General features: G+C 39.2%; 1 protein-coding gene across 11 annotated transcripts in view; it reads left to right on the forward strand.

Moving 5' to 3' along the window:
* LOC109419421 (anion exchange protein 3) overlaps positions 1-20,631 on the forward strand; it is a 205,510-nt gene that overhangs the window by 153,665 nt on the left and 31,214 nt on the right. For all 11 annotated transcript variants that reach the window (XM_029866246.2, XM_029866247.2, XM_029866248.2 and 8 more), the window contains one exon: positions 15,863-16,318. In XM_029866246.2, the coding sequence (XP_029722106.2) occupies positions 15,863-16,318 (456 nt within the window). The remainder of the gene's footprint in view (positions 1-15,862; positions 16,319-20,631) is intronic.

Here is a 20,631-nt window from a genome sequence, read left to right on the forward strand (position 1 = left end):
ACAATTTATCATAAGATTTGCATAATTTTTGAACCTATAAACTTTTCTAGCCTTTTCGAAAAAAATTGAAATATGTATTTACAAATTATATTGCTAATTCGGAAAAAAAACTTTCCGTTTTACGGTTGATTGAAAAGCTACCGCAGCTGTCATATTACTGATTTTTACTGTAGGTGCCTGGGATACGTCGTCGATGTTCATTGTTTGTTGTTGCTTTTCAGAGCAATTCACTTGGTAAGCATGCTTTGATTTGGCTATCTTATTCAATGATGTTAAAATTTTCTCGGCTGCCGGTGAACTCAGCGGCTATTGCAGAGAGGATTTTTATTTTCTAAAAATTCGCAATTTTGGACCAAAATTGTATTTTTTGGAACTGAAAAAAATAGAATGAAGAGCAGCTTTTTCAGAATATTATCGATGTTACTAGGTTGTATGAATGTTGATGTTAAATAACTCATATCGATGAAGCAAAAACGTTGCTCAAAAATACCGTCAAGGCACCATTCACCGTGGATCTAAGAGGATTCGGGGCAAATAAGGGCTGTCATTTGACACCACACACTTAAAAATTCTTAATTTTGATGGAGACGTAATAGAGGAAATTGACGTGATTGACCATGACACAAACAAACATATGATTTATTTTTACGTCTTTGAACACGTGAACACAAAAACAATCATCGCAAAACTCGTTTAAGATATGTTTGACATAATTTTAAACATGTGCCAGTAGCTTTGGAACATTACACTTATTTTTCAGTTTCATGTGCCACAATTTTACATGAATCATAACGCAAACCTACCAGGCTGCGTTTGTTTACAATCAAACGTCAAACGACGTCGTGGCTGTGATTTTGGAAACCTTTTTCCGCGTTATATTTTTGTTAGGTAATAAGTATTTTTAAATCTATTTGTGCAGTGTTTAAGTGAAAAAACAAGCAAAGAGGGCGGCATGCAGTGGCTATGTGTGAAGATACGGTTTGTACGGATCCAGCGGAAGAGAAGTGTACGTTTCTGTGTGGCAGGAAGAGAACTTACGGGTTAGGTGTTTGGTCTGGGATAGTGAAAAACTGCGAATTGTAATTAAGCTTTTATACACAACGTGATGAAATTTAAATAAAACATATTGAAATAAGATACCATGTCTTTATTACATTTTACACAGAGAAAACCTGGGGAGTAGAGCTGGGGGAATTGAGGTTATGTTACTGCCAGAAAGTACATGCAGTAAAATTACAAACAAGCTTGAATCAGTCTCTTGTAAAAATAAGATCAAACATAATTTTGTGTCATTTAGCTCGCTGCAATATGTCGGCGTAAAATGACACAAAATTACATGAGTTTTTCGAAGTGACTGCAGTCTTATAAACATTGTTGGTGCCGCTTTTAATTGCCTTCATTATAGGTTAAAATTAAAGCAATATCCACGGAAGTAGAAAAAATTTCAAAAAATTTGGTGATATAGTACAATTAGTAAAGGGTAGTAGGGTCGCCTAATTCCGTGGTAGGTCACCATTCACCGTGGTAGTAGGACCCATTCACCGTGTATGAGAAATTTTATTCTACTTTGTTTAAAAATGATCAAAACAACCCAGCCAAGGGAATTTTCTTCGTTTAAATTCATTTCAAGTAATAACTTGCAAGATTTTATTAGAAAAACGAATTTTCAAATTTTCGTTTTTTTTCTAGATATATGGGACAATATGGGGCACGGTGAATGGAGACCATTGATTTTTAGGGTACCCATTCACCGTGCCTTTTTGTTTCAATTAAAAAGTACGAGTAATCGTACTCTCTTGTTAAACTTACTTCGGTAATGCAAAATACATACCTGATGTGTGAATTTAATTGCTTCTTGGTGGAATAAAAACGTTACTACATTTAGTTTATCGCTTAAATTACCTTAGCGCAGTTTTCGTTTTTTCACTATGAATGCAGTGAACGAGCAGAAACCCGCTTCATGTAAACACACTTTAGTGTCAAAATGATACTTTTAAATGTTTCTAATGAGCGTTTTGACATGGTAACAATACATTAGTGTTGTATTGGTGAAATTGAAGGGAAATTGTCATATCATTCAATCATAATATGGAAATAATGAAAAAATATTCGAAGGCACACGGTGAATGGAGCCCCCACGGTGAATGGCGACTTGACGGTATCTGGATCATCGCCCAACTAAAAGCTACTCGTATAATGCAGAAATGTTATTCGATTGATTTCTTTGAAATCCCTTCGATAGTTACCCACATTTCTTAGCATTTCTTTTCTGATTCCTCTGAGAACTCCTTCGGTAATTCCTTTTGATACTGAAAGGACAATTTCAGAGTGGTTTCATTTTACAATTTGTTTGGTTTTTTTTCGGCAATTCACTTGAAAATGCGTTTGATAATTTGCATTTTTTTTTTAATTTATTTCAAATTTATCAATTTGAACATTGGGAACTTATTCGAAAGTTCATTTCAACTTGATTCGGAATTGCTTTTCGGTTTTGGACGGTAATGCATATGGAAATTTCATCAGCAATGTCTTAATTTTCTTAGCGATGCTTTTGAGAATTCACAAAACATTTGTCAAGGAAGTTCTTGATAAAAATGGCAAAAAGAAGCCCCAATATAATAGCTAAAAAATTAAGACATTGCTTTTTGTCTTTTTAATTCCTTCGGAAATTTCTTTGGGAATTTCTGTGGCCATTCCTTTTGAATTCTTTTTAATTTCCTTAGGCAATTTCGTTGAGATCTTCGACTATTTTTTGATTTTATTTTCTGAAATATCTTTGTATTTTTTCGAAATCTCCTTTGGAAACTATTTCGGCAATGCCATTGTGAACAACTTTGGAAATTTATTGAAGAATTCCTATTTCATCAATAAAGGTAATTACTTCAGATATTTCTTAGCCCTTTCGTGACAAACCAGCACAATTGTGCTGTTGAGCAGTAACAGATTTGCATATTTTTTTCATCTACTAAGACTTTATTTTAAGTGATGTAAACTGTTTTCATAATACAGCCATTATATATACTTGTATGTGTGTAAACAAAGTTTTGCTTACGTTACCTGTGGTATTTACCACAACAAGGTAAACAAAAAGTGGATAAAATCCGTAAACCATGAAAAAGTTTTATCTGTCGCAAATTTTTTATTTCTGATTTATCTAGGTAGTCAAAGCTAGGAATCGAAAGATAAAGAGTAGTTTTTTCAAATAGGGAAAAATAATTGTAGTTTTTTTTGGTAAACCTAAGAGTTCTGGAGAGCCAAATTTGAGCCATTTATATGGCCATTTTTTGTGCTCCGTCCCGAAAGGGTTAGTTAATTCCTACAATCCCTTAAAAAAATCCTTCGGTACGGCTATATCCATTTAGAATCCATACGGACAAAACCACATATATCTCAGAGATAGAAATACATCCAGAAAAGGTCACGCCATAAAAAAAAGATAATTAGTTGTATTTCCATGAAAAAATAGCATTGTATTTTTTCTCCATTCCTTTTGCCCTTTTGCTTCTCAACATTTTTAAAAAGTTACACTACGACATTAAGTTGTAGTTTCAAAACCTTCCACATGTTTTTCCTAAAATCGTGTCATCTGTGCAGTTTTCTGAGCCCTTTCACCAGTCTGAATATTAAGAAGAAAACAAACAGAAAATGTCTTTTTGCGAATTTAGGAGCAATTCAGTGAATTCAGGGTAGGGTTAAAATTGAAGTATTTTTTCATATGTGTTGATACCATTGAACATCTCTAAAACGAAATAATTCAAACCTGCACAGATACTTTTTGTGCATTTTTGAAAAGCAGCTTTCATTCAAATTTGTATAAATTTCGGTCATCATTGGCATTCTTAAAAAAAAAACAGACGATTTCCTTTGAAATTTGGGATCCAATCGAATCTGCTGAAAAAAAATGCAATAAAAATACAGAAGAAATTGAAAAAGAAAACATTGCTGAATAAATTTCAAAGATACATTGTCTAATAAATTTTCATAAGAATTGCCGAAGGAATTCCCTCAGGAATTTCAAAAAGATATCTTCAAAAATAGCTTCCTGAGAAATTCCGAAAGAGGTTACCGAAGAAATTTTAAAAGAAATTTTCTAGGAATTTGCCAGGGTAATTTCCAAAGAAATTGAGGAAGCATTTCCAGCCAAATCGGTTGCCAAAAAATAGACTCTAATGAATATTCTACAAGGGATAGACAAAATTATCGGAAAGGCAAAATTTTCGCTTTCCAAAAAATGATCAACTAGCTTTTAGTGTTCAAAATGTGCATCAAATTTTTTTAAATGTAAGTTGATAAACTAGTTGTCTATCAATGATACAAATTTGGGAATGATCGGACGCCTCTACATAAAGTTAGAAAGATTCTAGTGAAAGGCATAATTATCCGACAGCCATCTTGAAAATGTTATATCTCCTAGATTAATGAACCGAATGCACAACCAACTGTGCCATGCGACACAAGCAATGGTACGTCTGAAACATACAGGAAAAACTTGAAATTAAAAGGCACGAAATGTTGCTAATTGACAAATTGAGACAAAAAATAGGTCGTCAGAGCGTCCGACCGTGCCGAGCTCTCGACGCATACTAATTAGACACCAGCAAAACAAACTGCCTGGTGACTAGGTATGCGGAGTCCGAGAGTAAAGCCTGTATCCGCAATAATCGGGACACAGAAGTACGGCTGTAACTCTGTAATGAATCGGTAAAATTGATCAAATAATTGACTGAGAACTCTTTGGTTTATGTTTATTATTTGTGCCAAATTTCATAAAAATCGATGCACTACTTTTAACAGTGGATGAAAAACAAACAGACGTGGTTTTAAGCATTTTGTACGATTATGACCAATTTTCATTCGCATAGTAGATGGTTATTTTACTCTACAGTTCAAAGTTCTGTGATGATAATTATGAAATTTCGTTAGCAGTTATGATACTTCTAGAGACACTTTCTTGCAAAATTTCATCAACTTTTATCAATTGGTTTGAAAGCTATTGGTGTTGATAGGGGTGGGTGTTAGTAAAAAAATTCCTGGTTTTTCATGTGCGATGTTTGCCTATTCATAACTTTTGAATTTCTCTGCCAATTTTCATAAAATTTTCACAAAAGGTAGTTGATTATGTGTATATTATGTCTGCAAAATTTGATGATTAGTGGTATAGTACTTTCAATAGTACAATCGAAACAATAAAGGGTGCTGACTAATTGCTGTTTGAGGGGTCAAAATCACGTTCAGTCCCAAAACATGTTTCGACTATAAAATTGTTGATAGTGCATCGATTTTTTTGAAATTTTGCCTATGCAACGAATGTAGATTGAGAGGATTGAGTTCAAAATTTCAGCCATTTTCCTTGCCAAATTCAAACGTTGCAGCGCTGACAAGTAAAACTAGGGGCTGTACAAAATTCAATGGCGTACATTCTACTCTTTCATTGCTACAACAAAAAGTACTGCACCGATTCACATAAAATTTTGCAGGTGAAGTGAACACATCTGTATATGTTATTAGGCTAAATTTGAGCAATTTTCATGTATCTATTACAGATTTATAGCTGTATTTCTGTGTCCCGATTATTGCGGATACAGGCTTTAAGTCTCGACTTCATAAAAATAATTCACTCTCACTTGTAGTTAGTGGGCACAAACGCGAGTGTGTTGTGGATTGGCATCTAAGCCAAAAGTGTTCTGTGGCTTAGTTGGTTAAAGTGCCGGTCTAGCGAATACGGAGTCGTGGGTTCAAATCCCACCAGAACGCAATTTTTTCACAAATTTCATCTCTCAATTTGTCAATTAGCAACATCTCGTGCCTTATAATTACAAGTTTTTCCATCATGTAGAATAGTCCGATTTTGTCCACTAGGGCACGGCGTGAGCGATTCCAAATGGCAGTTGAACTTACACTTTGCCTAAATGTATTCTATTCTAATTCTACTATATCGAACAAATCAGCGCTGCTGCCCACTTTTCTTCCCAGCCTATGGTAGAATGTTGAATCTGGTAGTTGTAGAATCTTGTTTCTTTTCCAGTTCGATTGGGGGTCCATTACGAGCTGCCGTTCGCCGATGTCCACGTATCCGGGTGCATTTGAGCCATGGGCTCAGAAGAGCGTCAGTGTCAGCTGCTCTCTGAGGAAGAGCAATAGACGAAAGTGCCGAGGCTGGGATCGAACCCATGACCATATAAAACAAACGTGTGACCACTTTCGCCACGGGCCCGGCGCTTTTCCCAAGTCTGAATCAATGATAGACAACTAGTTGATCAACTTACAGATGAAATTTTAGATTTGTTGATGCACTTTTCGAAAAGTTATAGCTAGTTGATCATTTTTGTGTATCCTCTATAAGCAAAGCTATTAACGACCATGCTGCTCCATGTGTTTCAGCGTATGAAAACTATGGCATATCTAGTGCATCCCAATTCGGAGATTGCTGTATTTTTTGTCAAAAGAAAAACACATAAGAAGCCGAAACAACTTCTCTGCCTTCCGTTCTAGATAAAACAACATTTCGACAATTCCAGGCAATTCAACGCACGCCCATCCGTGCACGCCACAAATCCAGTCCATTTCCAGTTCTTACCGGATTCGAGACATTTTTTTTGTCACGATTTTTCGTGCGATGGCATGGCAATTTCACCGAGAATTATCATCGCTCATTAGGCGAAGCAATTAATTTGGCCGCTAGTTATTGTCACTTGCGGGCCGCTTGGCGTCCAATTGCGTTTCTAGCTCGGCTCGATACTACCCGAACGGTCATGCATCATTCCATATCGCCGTATTGCTGGCGCTGCTGGCTGGTTGGCCGGACAACAACCATCCATGTATCGGAGCTTCGAGAGTCAGTAGCTGGCAGCTACCTATCGGTTCGACTTGTTGACCGATGCAGAGCGGCTCGGCGGCGCGTATGAAGCAATTACTCCGTCGGCTGACCGATCACAACAATTTGATAGGCCCTGACAGGATGAATAATTGGATTTTTAATTGATTGTATTTTTTCAGCGGAGATAAAGTTGACGCCACTCGGGTGCTTCAAGTGTTATGGTATTGTTGCTATAGCATGTAAACATCCGTCGTAATGAATGCATTTTTTTGACAATGACGAAAAATATATACAATTTAAGAACCAATTGTTTGGGATTTCGTCAATCACTATCTAATCGTTTAAATTAGATTTTTTGTTCACATTTGACACATTCCACGCACATCTACGCCAAGGGTGTGAAATTTCAAAGTGATTGTTTTGCCCCAAACTTTCCAGCATATGAAAAAGAGTAGATTCAATCTTAGGAAAACCATTTGCTTTACTTAAAATTTGACTGGTAACGTGTTTAAATAGCTAGGTAAAGTAATAGCATTTTATGCAACAAAAATGACATATTTCATTGATGATTCTCAAGTATGCCTGCTTGCATGTTAAAGTTCGAAAACATTATTCCTATTTTTTGTTAATGTAGTATAATAATGTATTTTTATACTCCCAAAGGAAATTTTTCATAAAAATGGGTTTTGATATGTTTTAAGCACTTTTTGCAATAGCCGCAATTTAATGGTGTCCCGTTACGAAAATAGCACATTTGTTGTAATAACGAATTTATTACGAACTTTAGAAAAATGATTTTCAGGATTCTCTTAGTACTCGTGGAGACCTTTTTTCCAACACATGGGTTGCCTTGATCGACGCGTTATCTTAGGCGTTACAATGGGTACGTAGACATGGTGTCCCGTTACGGAAATTTGAAAGACATTCATAAGTGAATAAAGAAGTTTAGTTTCATCAAATATTTACCCGAAAATATGTACCCATGATGAAATGGTATTATAGGGTGTATATATATTCATTATTCTTCTTGGAGTAACGCCCCTACTGGAACAAAACCCGCTTCTCAGCTCTCTACGAAAACTACGTAAACAAAGGGCAGGTATTCTGGTGGATCAGTATAACAAGTGATATTTTATTAAGTTTCGTGGTGACAGCATACTCTTTAGATGCTATAGCCTTTTTACCATGTCCTGTGAATTACCATCATGGTGTATAAAAAGGTTTTTGGAATCTCACAACGTTCAAAACTTGAAGATCCCTAAGTGATGGTTGGCATTCCTTGTTTACCCCATTAATCACCGTATAATTTACTTATATATTTTGAAGCGATGCTGGGTCATTAGGCCAAAAGTCATTAAGCCGAAGGCCATTAGGCCGAAGGTCATTAGGCCGAATGGTCATCAGGACGAATTGAAAGTTAGCCGTTGTTTTTACCTTTTCCAACAATTTTTGTCAAAAACCAGTTTAACAATGAAACTAGAAAGAATAGCCTATGTATTAAAGAAGGAAAAATTTATGAATTGATGACCATTCGGCCTAATGACCATTCGGCCTAATGACCATTCGGCCTAATGACCATTCGGCCTAATGACCATTCGGCCTACTGACCTTCGGCCGAATGGCCTGACACCTTTTGAAGCTTATGTGCTTATTGAAAATAAAAAAAATGAAGAATGCATCACGAACATAGCGTTGCGCGTTACATTACTTTTTGTGACTACATAAATTAGTAGTTGATTAGTCTAGCGACCTCCCTCTTGTCGTTTTGATTGTCAACCTTTTTTCGTCTCGAAATCCGTTTGTTTGTGTCGTTACTGGATTAAAGCAACATGCAACATATGCTTGAAAAGACTGTGTAGGAAGAATCTACTATATATCATTGAATCTTATTCGGATCATTATAATGTAGAATATGGGCAAACCGCGAAGATAGATACGTGGTCCAACCATAGTTTTGGAGATACAATAGGAAGTAAGCAGCTGCGCCTATGCTAAAGTGCCGGTAGTGGCGCTTTTCTGATAAATGCGGTAAACGTGATAACAGTGTAAACAAGCAGAAAAGTTTGCGCTACGGAATCATAGACGGCGCTCGTGTTCCATGTGTTTTTCACATATACAGCGGCGCCGCCTGGCACCTATCCACTCAAAACATCATGCGCAACACGGGTGAAAAATGCCAGTCAGAAAAAAAGAAGTAAACAACTTGAAATTTGTATGGTGTTGTAATCAATTCTCTGTTACTGCAATGAATCCAGAAGAAACGCGTAAGGATAATGATTTTGTTTCTAATTTGCAACTTTTTGCCCCAAGGCACAAATCGCTGCGATGCGAAACAAGTGCAAGCCAGCGATTTGTCCATACAAGAAAAATGATTTTACTTTTAATGTGGTGGCGCCATCTCTGAGAAAAACAAGCTTTGATTTCCTACTATTAAACTTCAAGTACTCGACCTCCGATAACTCATTTTCAAAATGCTGGCATTTCGTCAATTTTCATTTGATTTTTTTAAGTCTCCCTCGATCGATCATAAATTGGTGCTTATTTATTACACTCAAGGCCATGCAGTATCTAAACCATTCTGGAGATATTCCGGATTGTACTGCGGACAGGTGGGGAAGGGGTATGTTTTGTCAAATGGGTGAAAGTGATTATTTCGTGTGTGTTACATATTGTGTTTTAGAGGCCCCCGCGGAACCTGCTCCAGGTGTTACGGAGCGGCCATATCAGTTGATATATACTTCAGTCAATTTTTTCTATCCCATTATTTCGAAATCATGAAGATTGATACATGTTTTGGTTACAAACCAGAACCGGCATGTTTTGGTTACAAACCAGAAATGTCATCGATGACACCCCCGTGGAACCTGTGCTATATGTTCCGGGGTAGCCATATTAGTTGAAACATACTTCAGTCTATCGTTTCTGACTCAGTCATTCGAAATCATGAAGATTGATATGTCGCACAGCATGTTTAAGTTGAAAATCAGAAGTGTCCCCAATGAGGCCCCGCGGAACCTGTCACGAGGATCCGGATGGGCCAACTTCTTCAAGTCTGGTTATAGCAGTTGTGTTTTACTTTTCGCAACAAACAACCCCCTGACCCCAGAACAATCCGGAATATCTCCAGAATGGTACCGGATATTGAAAGGCCACTTGAGTATAATAAACTAGCACCAATTTATGATCAATTGAGGGCGACTTCAAAAAAATCAGATGAAAATTGACGGAATGCCAGCATTTTGAAAATGTGTTGTCGGGGGTCGGGTACGTGAAGGTTTAATAAACCTCGAAACAGGTTCCCCAGGGCCCATTTCGATGGCCACCATAGGGCCAGAGCGGGTTTGAAGGCCTATTTGTGTACTACAGGACAGCTACCATCTGTCTGAAAAACATTGCCGAAGACACCAACATTCGATCTAGCAAAGCATTTGATCTACAACTAGACGTCTTTAGTCGTAACGGGACACCATTTGCAAAACACTGTTTTCACGCGAGCGTAACGCTGCACTCCCAAAACTAAATCAAGAATATTTCCAAAACTATACATTTCTCAGTGAAACTCACTTCGGCAATCTTGTTCACATCGATCCAAAGAAGAAATGTCTAGAAGACTCTATTATTCAAAACCTCATAACAGAGCTGATATACGCATTTCAGATTGAAAATTTTAAAAAGAAGATTTCTGCGATGGTGTCCCGTTACGAAATGTAACATGTTATATAAAGTAAATAGAAACCAAAACCCTATATAACAAGTATTGCATCAGGAAGTACATCTAATAAGCTTGTTATAAAACCTGTTAAACCATATGGTCATGAACATTATATTCGATTGCAGACGTCATTTATTCACGAAAGTTAGTTCCTCGCGGTGTCCCGTTACGCTGGAACGTGTCATTTTTGTAAATTTTTCATGCACAATTTTACAGGCGACCAACTCAAAACTTTCAACGAAGCTAAACGTGCAAGTTAAATGTTAGTGCACCGTCTTTTTGCTTGGTTTTACCTAAGTTTCATAAAATAGATATGTAAAAGATCAAACCGCTTTGGCATTGCTTATTCTAGTCTAATGTATTGATTGCTTTTTTCCCAACTTATATATAGAAAATCGCATACGTGGGAAATCAACTTGCTTTGTTCACCGCAGTGATTAAGTTTTATCTTATCGTGGGCGTTATCATTTACTGAGACCCATCGTTTGAACTAGCTCAACGAGCAGTAAACAATATCTGGGCGGACTACACACGCTTCCGATCGGAAGGGTTCCGCTTTCCAAAGTAGAACAAAAAACAATTATTTGCCTTCAATTACGTGCTTCTATTTATCATGCTGAACTGCAAACAAACAGCGCCGTCATCCACACAGTCTCCGTAGGAATAATGCCGCTCGATATAGTGACCAAAAGCCATTATCCGTGCAGCACAGACGACGGACGCCAGAATAAAACAGTTTTGTTTGTATTTTCAACTCGAACTCCTCCTAGTTTGATCAATATGCACGAGCAAACAAAAAAGAAACCGTCCATCGCCATCGCTGCATCGCGACACTCGCCCAACGTTCCATCCCCTCAGTCGGGACACATAAATAGAAATAAACAAACTCTGGATATGGATGTCCTTGACATTGGTATTTGTTCGATACCGCGCAGTTGAAAAAGTATCAGAACTCCAACAATGTATCACTTCTAGCACGCGAACTGTGGTATCGATGGATACTAGCAATTCAAGTTCATTGGTAGACATGCCGCCCTAATATGTGTGATGAGTCATCGAAGTTGATAAGCGACTTGTTACACCTTTCACCACCCAACAAAACATCGTTGCGAAGGAACCGGACCGGTAGTCGCCGTTGTTGCCTGGTGGAAACGATATTCAACATGTGGTCAACAAGTGTTACATCTATAGATTCTAGATACGGTGTAGCTCCAAGAAAGTTTCTTTTGTGGTTCCATGCTGGCTGTACCTAGAGCCCTTTTTTTATGGGGCGCGAGGTACAAATCTGCCATCGATCTAGCAACTAAACCGGCGTATACTGTCACGCGATACTTTCTTGTTTCTTTGGTTGACCTGTTCTAGGTTAACATCATGTTTTAATGAGCAAAGAACAAGTGAACTGCTCGTGAGCACGTTTCCATGCTTGTTTCAGAAGCTTATTCACAGCACGAGTCAATTACAACTTTTAATAGAACTGAGCCTCATAAATTAAAACAATTTGCGTTAATCAGGAATGACCAATTTGGGATGAAATTGGGCCAATTTTTACCCTTTTACCAGATCGATAAAACGGGACTGAAATCTATGAAACCTATTCTGGTTTGCTCAAAGGCAAAGTCTAATGTTCATGACCATATGGCAAAGTAATAATGTTCATGACCATATGGTTTAACAGGTTTTATAACAAGCTTATTAGATGTACTTCCTGATGCAATACTTGTTATATAGGGTTTTGGTTTCTATTTACTTTATATAACATGTTACATTTCGTAACGGGACACCATCGCAGAAATCTTCTTTTTAAAATTTTCAATCTGAAATGCGTATATCAGCTCTGTTATGAGGTTTTGAATAATAGAGTCTTCTAGACATTTCTTCTTTGGATCGATGTGAACAAGATTGCCGAAGTGAGTTTCACTGAGAAATGTATAGTTTTGGAAATATTCTTGATTTAGTTTTGGGAGTGCAGCGTTACGCTCGCGTGAAAACAGTGTTTTGCAAATGGTGTCCCGTTACGACTAAAGACGTCTAGTTGTAGATCAAATGCTCTGCTAGATCGAATGTTGGTGTCTTCGGCAATGTTTTTCAGACAGATGGTAGCTGTCCTGTAGTACACAAATAGGCCTTCAAACCCGCTCTGGCCCTATGGTGGCCATCGAAATGGGCCCTGGGGAACCTGTTTCGAGGTTTATTAAACCTTCACGTACCCGACCCCCGACAACACATTTTCAAAATGCTGGCATTCCGTCAATTTTCATCTGATTTTTTTGAAGTCGCCCTCAATTGATCATAAATTGGTGCTAGTTTATTATACTCAAGTGGCCTTTCAATATCCGGTACCATTCTGGAGATATTCCGGATTGTTCTGGGGTCAGGGGGTTGTTTGTTGCGAAAAGTAAAACACAACTGCTATAACCAGACTTGAATAAGTTGGCCCATCCGGATCCTCGTGACAGGTTCCGCGGGGCCTCATTGGGGACACTTCTGATTTTCAACTTAAACATGCTGTGCGACATATCAATCTTCATGATTTCGAATGACTGAGTCAGAAACGATAGACTGAAGTATGTTTCAACTAATATGGCTACCCCGGAACATATAGCACAGGTTCCACGGGGGTGTCATCGATGACATTTCTGGTTTGTAACCAAAACATGCCGGTTCTGGTTTGTAACCAAAACATGTATCAATCTTCATGATTTCGAAATAATGGGATAGAAAAAATTGACTGAAGTATATATCAACTGATATGGCCGCTCCGTAACACCTGGAGCAGGTTCCGCGGGGGCCTCTAAAACACAATATGTAACACACACGAAATAATCACTTTCACCCATTTGACAAAACATACCCCTTCCCCACCTGTCCGCAGTACAATCCGGAATATCTCCAGAATGGTTTAGATACTGCATGGCCTTGAGTGTAATAAATAAGCACCAATTTATGATCGATCGAGGGAGACTTAAAAAAATCAAATGAAAATTGACGAAATGCCAGCATTTTGAAAATGAGTTATCGGAGGTCGAGTACTTGAAGTTTAATAGTAGGAAATCAAAGCTTGTTTTTCTCAGAGATGGCGCCACCACATTAAAAGTAAAATCATTTTTCTTGTATGGACAAATCGCTGGCTTGCACTTGTTTCGCATCGCAGCGATTTGTGCCTTGGGGCAAAAAGTTGCAAATTAGAAACAAAATCATTATCCTTACGCGTTTCTTCTGGATTCATTGCAGTAACAGAGAATTGATTACAACACCATACAAATTTCAAGTTGTTTACTTCTTTTTTTCTGACTGGCATTTTTCACCCGTGTTGCGCATGATGTTTTGAGTGGATAGGTGCCAGGCGGCGCCGTTGTATATGTGAAAAACACATGGAACACGAGCGCCGTCTATGATTCCGTAGCGCAAACTTTTCTGCTTGTTTACACTGTTATCACGTTTACCGCATTTATCAGAAAAGCGCCACTACCGGCACTTTAGCATAGGCGCAGCTGCTTACTTCCTATTGTATCTCCAAAACTATGGTTGGACCACGTATCTATCTTCGCGGTTTGCCCATATTCTACATTATAATGATCCGAATAAGATTCAATGATATATAGTAGATTCTTCCTACACAGTCTTTTCAAGCATATGTTGCATGTTGCTTTAATCCAGTAACGACACAAACAAACGGATTTCGAGACGAAAAAAGGTTGACAATCAAAACGACAAGAGGGAGGTCGCTAGACTAATCAACTACTAATTTATGTAGTCACAAAAAGTAATGTAACGCGCAACGCTATGTTCGTGATGCATTCTTCATTTTTTTTATTTTCAATAAGCACATAAGCTTCAAAAGGTGTCAGGCCATTCGGCCGAAGGTCAGTAGGCCGAATGGTCATTAGGCCGAATGGTCATTAGGCCGAATGGTCATTAGGCCGAATGGTCATCAATTCATAAATTTTTCCTTCTTTAATACATAGGCTATTCTTTCTAGTTTCATTGTTAAACTGGTTTTTGACAAAAATTGTTGGAAAAGGTAAAAACAACGGCTAACTTTCAATTCGTCCTGATGACCATTCGGCCTAATGACCTTCGGCCTAATGGCCTTCGGCTTAATGACTTTTGGCCTAATGACCCAGCATCGCTTCAAAATATATAAGTAAATTATACGGTGATTAATGGGGTAAACAAGGAATGCCAACCATCACTTAGGGATCTTCAAGTTTTGAACGTTGTGAGATTCCAAAAACCTTTTTATACACCATGATGGTAATTCACAGGACATGGTAAAAAGGCTATAGCATCTAAAGAGTATGCTGTCACCACGAAACTTAATAAAATATCACTTGTTATACTGATCCACCAGAATACCTGCCCTTTGTTTACGTAGTTTTCGTAGAGAGCTGAGAAGCGGGTTTTGTTCCAGTAGGGGCGTTACTCCAAGAAGAATAATGAAAATATATACACCCTATAATACCATTTCATCATGGGTACATATTTTCGGGTAAATATTTGATGAAACTAAACTTCTTTATTCACTTATGAATGTCTTTCAAATTTCCGTAACGGGACACCATGTCTACGTACCCATTGTAACGCCTAAGATAACGCGTCGATCAAGGCAACCCATGTGTTGGAAAAAAGGTCTCCACGAGTACTAAAAGAATCCTGAAAATCATTTTTCTAAAGTTCGTAATAAATTCGTTATTACAACAAATGTGCTATTTTCGTAACGGGACACCATTAAATTGCGGCTATTGCAAAAAGTGCTTAAAACATATCAAAACCCATTTTTATGAAAAATTTCCTTTGGGAGTATAAAAATACATTATTATACTACATTAACAAAAAATAGGAATAATGTTTTCGAACTTTAACATGCAAGCAGGCATACTTGAGAATCATCAATGAAATATGTCATTTTTGTTGCATATAATGCTATTACTTCACCTAGCTATTTAAACACGTTACCAATCAAATTTTAAGTAAAGCAAATGGTTTTCCTAAGATTGAATCTACTCTTTTTCATATGCTGGAAAGTTTGGGGCAAAACAATCACTTTGAAATTTCACACCCTTGGCGTAGATGTGCGTGGAATGTGTCATTAGTCGAAGTTACATTTCTTGAAATTGGTATAATGTCTCATCACATGCTGCAAATGTGTTAGAATAAGCTTTGCTCAAATACATGTTGAAGTGCCTTTTCATAGATCATCAAACGCAAACTGTACATAAGTAATCAAAATATTATGAATACAATTTAAGTGAATGTATCGACCCACAAATACCCTCCATCATCACACATCAACTAATCGACCCTTTTCATTGTACTTTCCTCTCCCTTGACAGACAAGCAACGATGATCCCAACCACGTGCAGTTGGACGATGAAATGGAAAAGGTGTTCGGTTCGGTTGGCACCGATAAGGAGCGGTTCGAACTGAAGCGCCTCAACGATGAGGTGCTGGTGGACAACTCTCCGTTAAAGTACGACGAATCACACCGGTCCGTGGATAACCGTCCGTTGCTTTCGTCGGCGGCTCTTCGACCGATGGATAGCCCCGCTGCCGGCGGCGGTGGCGCCGGAGGAGGAGCAGGTGGCGATGGGCCAAGCAGTGGACAGCACAACAATGGGTCCCCACCGATGAGCACCCCAACGAGTCCGATTTCGATTTCATCGAAAAGCGAGACAACCACCAGACCATCCAACGATACCACGGTGGCGGACAACACGTCCAACGATTTCAGCGAAGCGGTCAATGATGAACCCGTGGTGGACCAGGGAACACTGCAGGGAGAACAGTGGGTAAGTTCTGGGAATTTGGGCTAGCTGATAGTTGACGTTCAAATGGGTTTCTTTCGGAGATATTCGTTCCGAAATGCTTTATCATATTTAACAAGTTTATAAGATAAAGCATTAGAACCAACGATCTCAACGCATATTGCAACGCAATGGGTCTAGAGCGGTACATATCAACGTAAATAAAAATGTTTGTGCCTGATCCTTTAGCTTTAGATAAATGATGTCTTTCTGCTCATTACACACGAATCGTGAGTTGTAGGAGAGGGGGATCTTATGGAACTGTCATCATTTCAATAGCACTTTGAAAAAAGTTCATGCTCGCTCACATAGCCTCATGTAACTATGATTGGTCTAGTACACTGGAACCTCTTTTTATTCCATGCTGGAGATGCTTTAATTGAAAATTGTCATAAATCAAAACAAGTATAAAAAGAGGGAGTTTTGTACATAAATAAACTATAGGTCAGGTAACCGAGGAAACCTAATTCTCCAGAAAAGGTTTTGCTCCTAGGGTCTCGAGACGAGGCGAAGGGGGTTTCCTGGGGTTTCAGAGGAGCCGAAATAGAGGAGATTCCTGGGGGTTTCAGGGCTATTTTGAGGTGAGGGCCTTCGGGGGTTTCTAAGAGGGTTTAAAGCGGTTAAAGGAGCGCCTCAGTGGCAATTCAGGGATATTTCAGGAGGCTCCAGGGGTTTGACATTTCTGTTAACAGGAGGCATTTCAAGAAGTTTGAGGGGAGTTTCAAAGTAATTCAGATAGCTTCAGGGCTGCATCTGAAACCCCCTGAAAAACCTCTGAAAACACGCTGAAACGGCTCTGAAACACCCTGGAGCATCTTGAAACCCTTTACAAAATTTTCCCATGAGATTGCCTAAAACGCCCGTGAGAATAAAAAGCCCCTGAGACCCCTAAAAACCCACCTGAAACCCTCTGGAACTGACCTGATATCCTTTGGCACACCATGAAACGCCTTTGAGGCCCAACGAAACGCCTATGCGACCATCTGGAACTGCCCCGATATCATCTGAAATGTCCCTGAGACCCTCTGAGACGCCCCTGGAACTCTCGTGATAACTACCCTGATGACCCCAGAGAACCCCCTGAGACTCCTTGAAATACCCACGAGACTCCCTGAAACACCTCTGAGACTCCCTCGACCACGTTTGATACTCCCTGAGACCCCCTTACACCCTTGAGACCATCTGAAACGTCCCTATAACCCCATGTAACCCCACTGATACCCCGTGAAACCCCCAGAAACGTTATTGGGACCCTCTGAAACCCCTTGAAACCCCCCTGAGACCTCCTGAAATCCTCGTGATATTTCCTGAAACCCTCTGAAACGAACTTGAGCCCACCAAGATCTCCCTCTGATGTCCTCTGATACCCCTAGGTCGCCTCTGAAACCCCACTGCGTCCCCAAGAAACCCCCTTGATACCCCTTTGAAGCGCTACTGAGACGCCTTGGAACTTTCCTGATACTTCTTCAGTCTCCCTGAGACGCTCCTGAGCCCTCCTAAAACATCCTTGAGGTTCTCTTGAACCCTTCTGAAACCTCCTAATATGCCCCTGACACCCCATGAAGCGTCTCTGAGACGTCCTCAAATTCGCATTATAACCCTTCAATGTCTCTGTGCGCCCGTAATACTCCCCTGATACCTCCCAAAATGCCTCTGAGAGCCCAGGTACCCCCTAAAACGGCTGAAATTGCCTTGGCACCCCTTCAGACTCCCTAAAGCCTCCTGAAACGCCCCTGCGATCCTCTGGAATCTCACAAAACGCCTCTTCACCCTCCCTTTGCACCCTGGCTTCCGTTAGCCATAGTTGCCGTCGCCTTTACATTTTCTTATGCACAGTATTGGTACTGTATAGCTATATAGCTTTATGGAGGACATAAAAAAGGTATATAAATTAGATCTGGCCGAAGGATAAATAAGATATATGCAGAAAGAATTTTAGTGTAGGTAGGGTTCAAATACTGTACCTAAGAAACCCCTATAATCTCCTGAATCATCCTAGGAACCTGCAACTCCTTGAAACCTATATGAAAGCCTTCTGAATGCTTCTGAAGCGTTTTGAAACCCCTCAAAAAGCTTTCGAAAACCTATGTAAAACCCTCTGAAACCATCTGAAACTCCTTGAAACCTCTGACGGGTAATGTGTGGGTTTACGCGCGTTTAAAAGTGTGTTTATTTAAGACTTGCTGGTAAGATCCCTTCAGGAACTCCTTCGGCGATATCCTTAGAAATTACTTCCAGATTTCCTCTAAGAGCTTCTTCCTAAGAAAGCTCAATATAAGATTCCTCGATGGGTTTATTTAGTATCCCTTCAGATCTTCGCTTTGTGATTCATACAGGTGTCTCTTCCAAGATTCCTGTAGATATTTCATCTGGGATTCCTTCAAGAGTTCTTTCCTGGACCGACACATTAGTAGTCTAAAAAATAGTGTTTTACGAGAGCAGTTCAAGTTTCAGGAAAGATTAATCAATCGAGCACAAATTTCTACCGATGATCCGCATATGATAGGCTGACTAGCAGTCCAAATTTGGGAATTTTTATGCACTTTTTGAACATTTTTGTGAGAGGAAAAAAGCCTATCCAAACATTCTGGCCACCCCTGTATATTACAGGAATTCAGAACAGAACAGAACATCTATATAATATTCTTCTAGTAGTCTTCTTAGATTCTTGAAAACGTGTCACCAGGGATTCAGTCCATAATTTATTTAGGAATTCATTCTGGGATTCCTTTAAGAGCTCTTAGATTCCTCCGTACTTCTTACAAGATTCCTCCAGGAATGTCCTTTCCGGGATTCTTCCAGGTATTCCTCCCGTAGCTTCTCCAGAAATTTATTGCAGCATGGAGGAAGACTTTTTGCGATTTCTTAGGAAGCTATTCTAGGATTTTTGCAGGGGATTGTTCAAGATTTCTGCAGAAGTCTCCTCTGAGATTCTTCCACGAGGTTCTTCTGGGATTCTCAAAAAGTTTAAATAGACAATTACAACGTCTTCGACCTTGCGGCCTCTACAGACTGAACATTACAAACATTCGACAACGGACAACACATATTACACCCAGTGGCCCAGTGAAGAATTTTCCGTTTGACGAAAAGTTTTCCCCGACTTAAGCGGGAATCGAACCCACACTCCGAGGCTTACGAGACACCTAAACGACTGACGCCGATAACCGCTCGGCCACGAAGCCCACAAATCTGCATCTGGGATTTCGCCAGGAGCTTTTTCGGGGCACCTCCAGCAATTCTTCCGAGTTTCTTCAGACATTTCTACCGAGATCTCTCTAAATATCTCTAACAGTTCCAGGAGACATCCAGGAACTCTTTCTGGAATTCCCCTGGAACTCTTATCAAAATTCCTCCAGGAATTCTATCTTTTTAAAATTCTAAAAGTTTATTCGTGAATTTATCTAGAAGTTTCTTATGAGATTCTTTCAGTTCCTTTTGGAAAGGCTGGAGAAGTTTTTTGTATGACTCCCAGAAGGAATTCCTGGAAAAAAGTAATCCAAGAAAAAGTAATCCAAGAGTTGTTGGAGGAAACTCAGAAGGAACTTCTGGAGGAAGGAGGAGATATTTCGTAATAATCTTCTGGAAATGTTCAATTAAAAGCATCTGTAATAATCTCAAAATGAACTTCCTTGTGAAATTCCACAATGAACTTCGAGACTAATTCCGGAGGGATCTGCAGGAATTCCAGCAGTAATTGCTGGAGAAACAGAAACCCCATAAAGAGTTTCTAGAGGAATCCCGGAGGAGCCCTAGAAGAATTCCGGAAGGCGTCGTTGAATGAATAACAGAAGGAGCGCCTGGAGGAATCTCGAAAAAAAAATCCTCAAAGTTTCGAATAAAATTCCCGAAGGTAGCCTGGAGGAATCCTGAAAGCATTTATTGAAGGAGTTATGAAGGGATTTACAGAAAGAATCCCGGAAGTAATTCCTGATAAAATACCAGAAACATCTTCTGGGCGATCTCCGAAACAAACTTTTGAAGGTCTTGTGGTTTCAAGACAAACTTCTTGTGTAATTTCAGAAGAAATTCCTAGAGAATCCCAGGAAAAACTATGGGAGGGACCGGGAAAGAAACATCTAGAGGAATTCTAGAAGATATTCCTGGGGGAATCCTACAAGAATACTTCGGATGGCGTTCTTGAAGAAGTTCTTGGAGGAGTCTCGGAAAAAAAAAATCTCGAGGAGTCCCAGTAGGAGTGCCCAGAGTGCTCCAAAAAACTTTTGGAGGAATCCGTCAGAACGTTCCAGATAGAATATCTGGGGAAATCCCAGATGAAATTCCTGGTTTAATTAAAA

The sequence above is a fragment of the Aedes albopictus genome, chromosome 2, assembly GCF_035046485.1.
Source record: "Aedes albopictus strain Foshan chromosome 2, AalbF5, whole genome shotgun sequence".
Classification (NCBI taxonomy): Eukaryota; Metazoa; Arthropoda; class Insecta; order Diptera; family Culicidae; genus Aedes; species Aedes albopictus.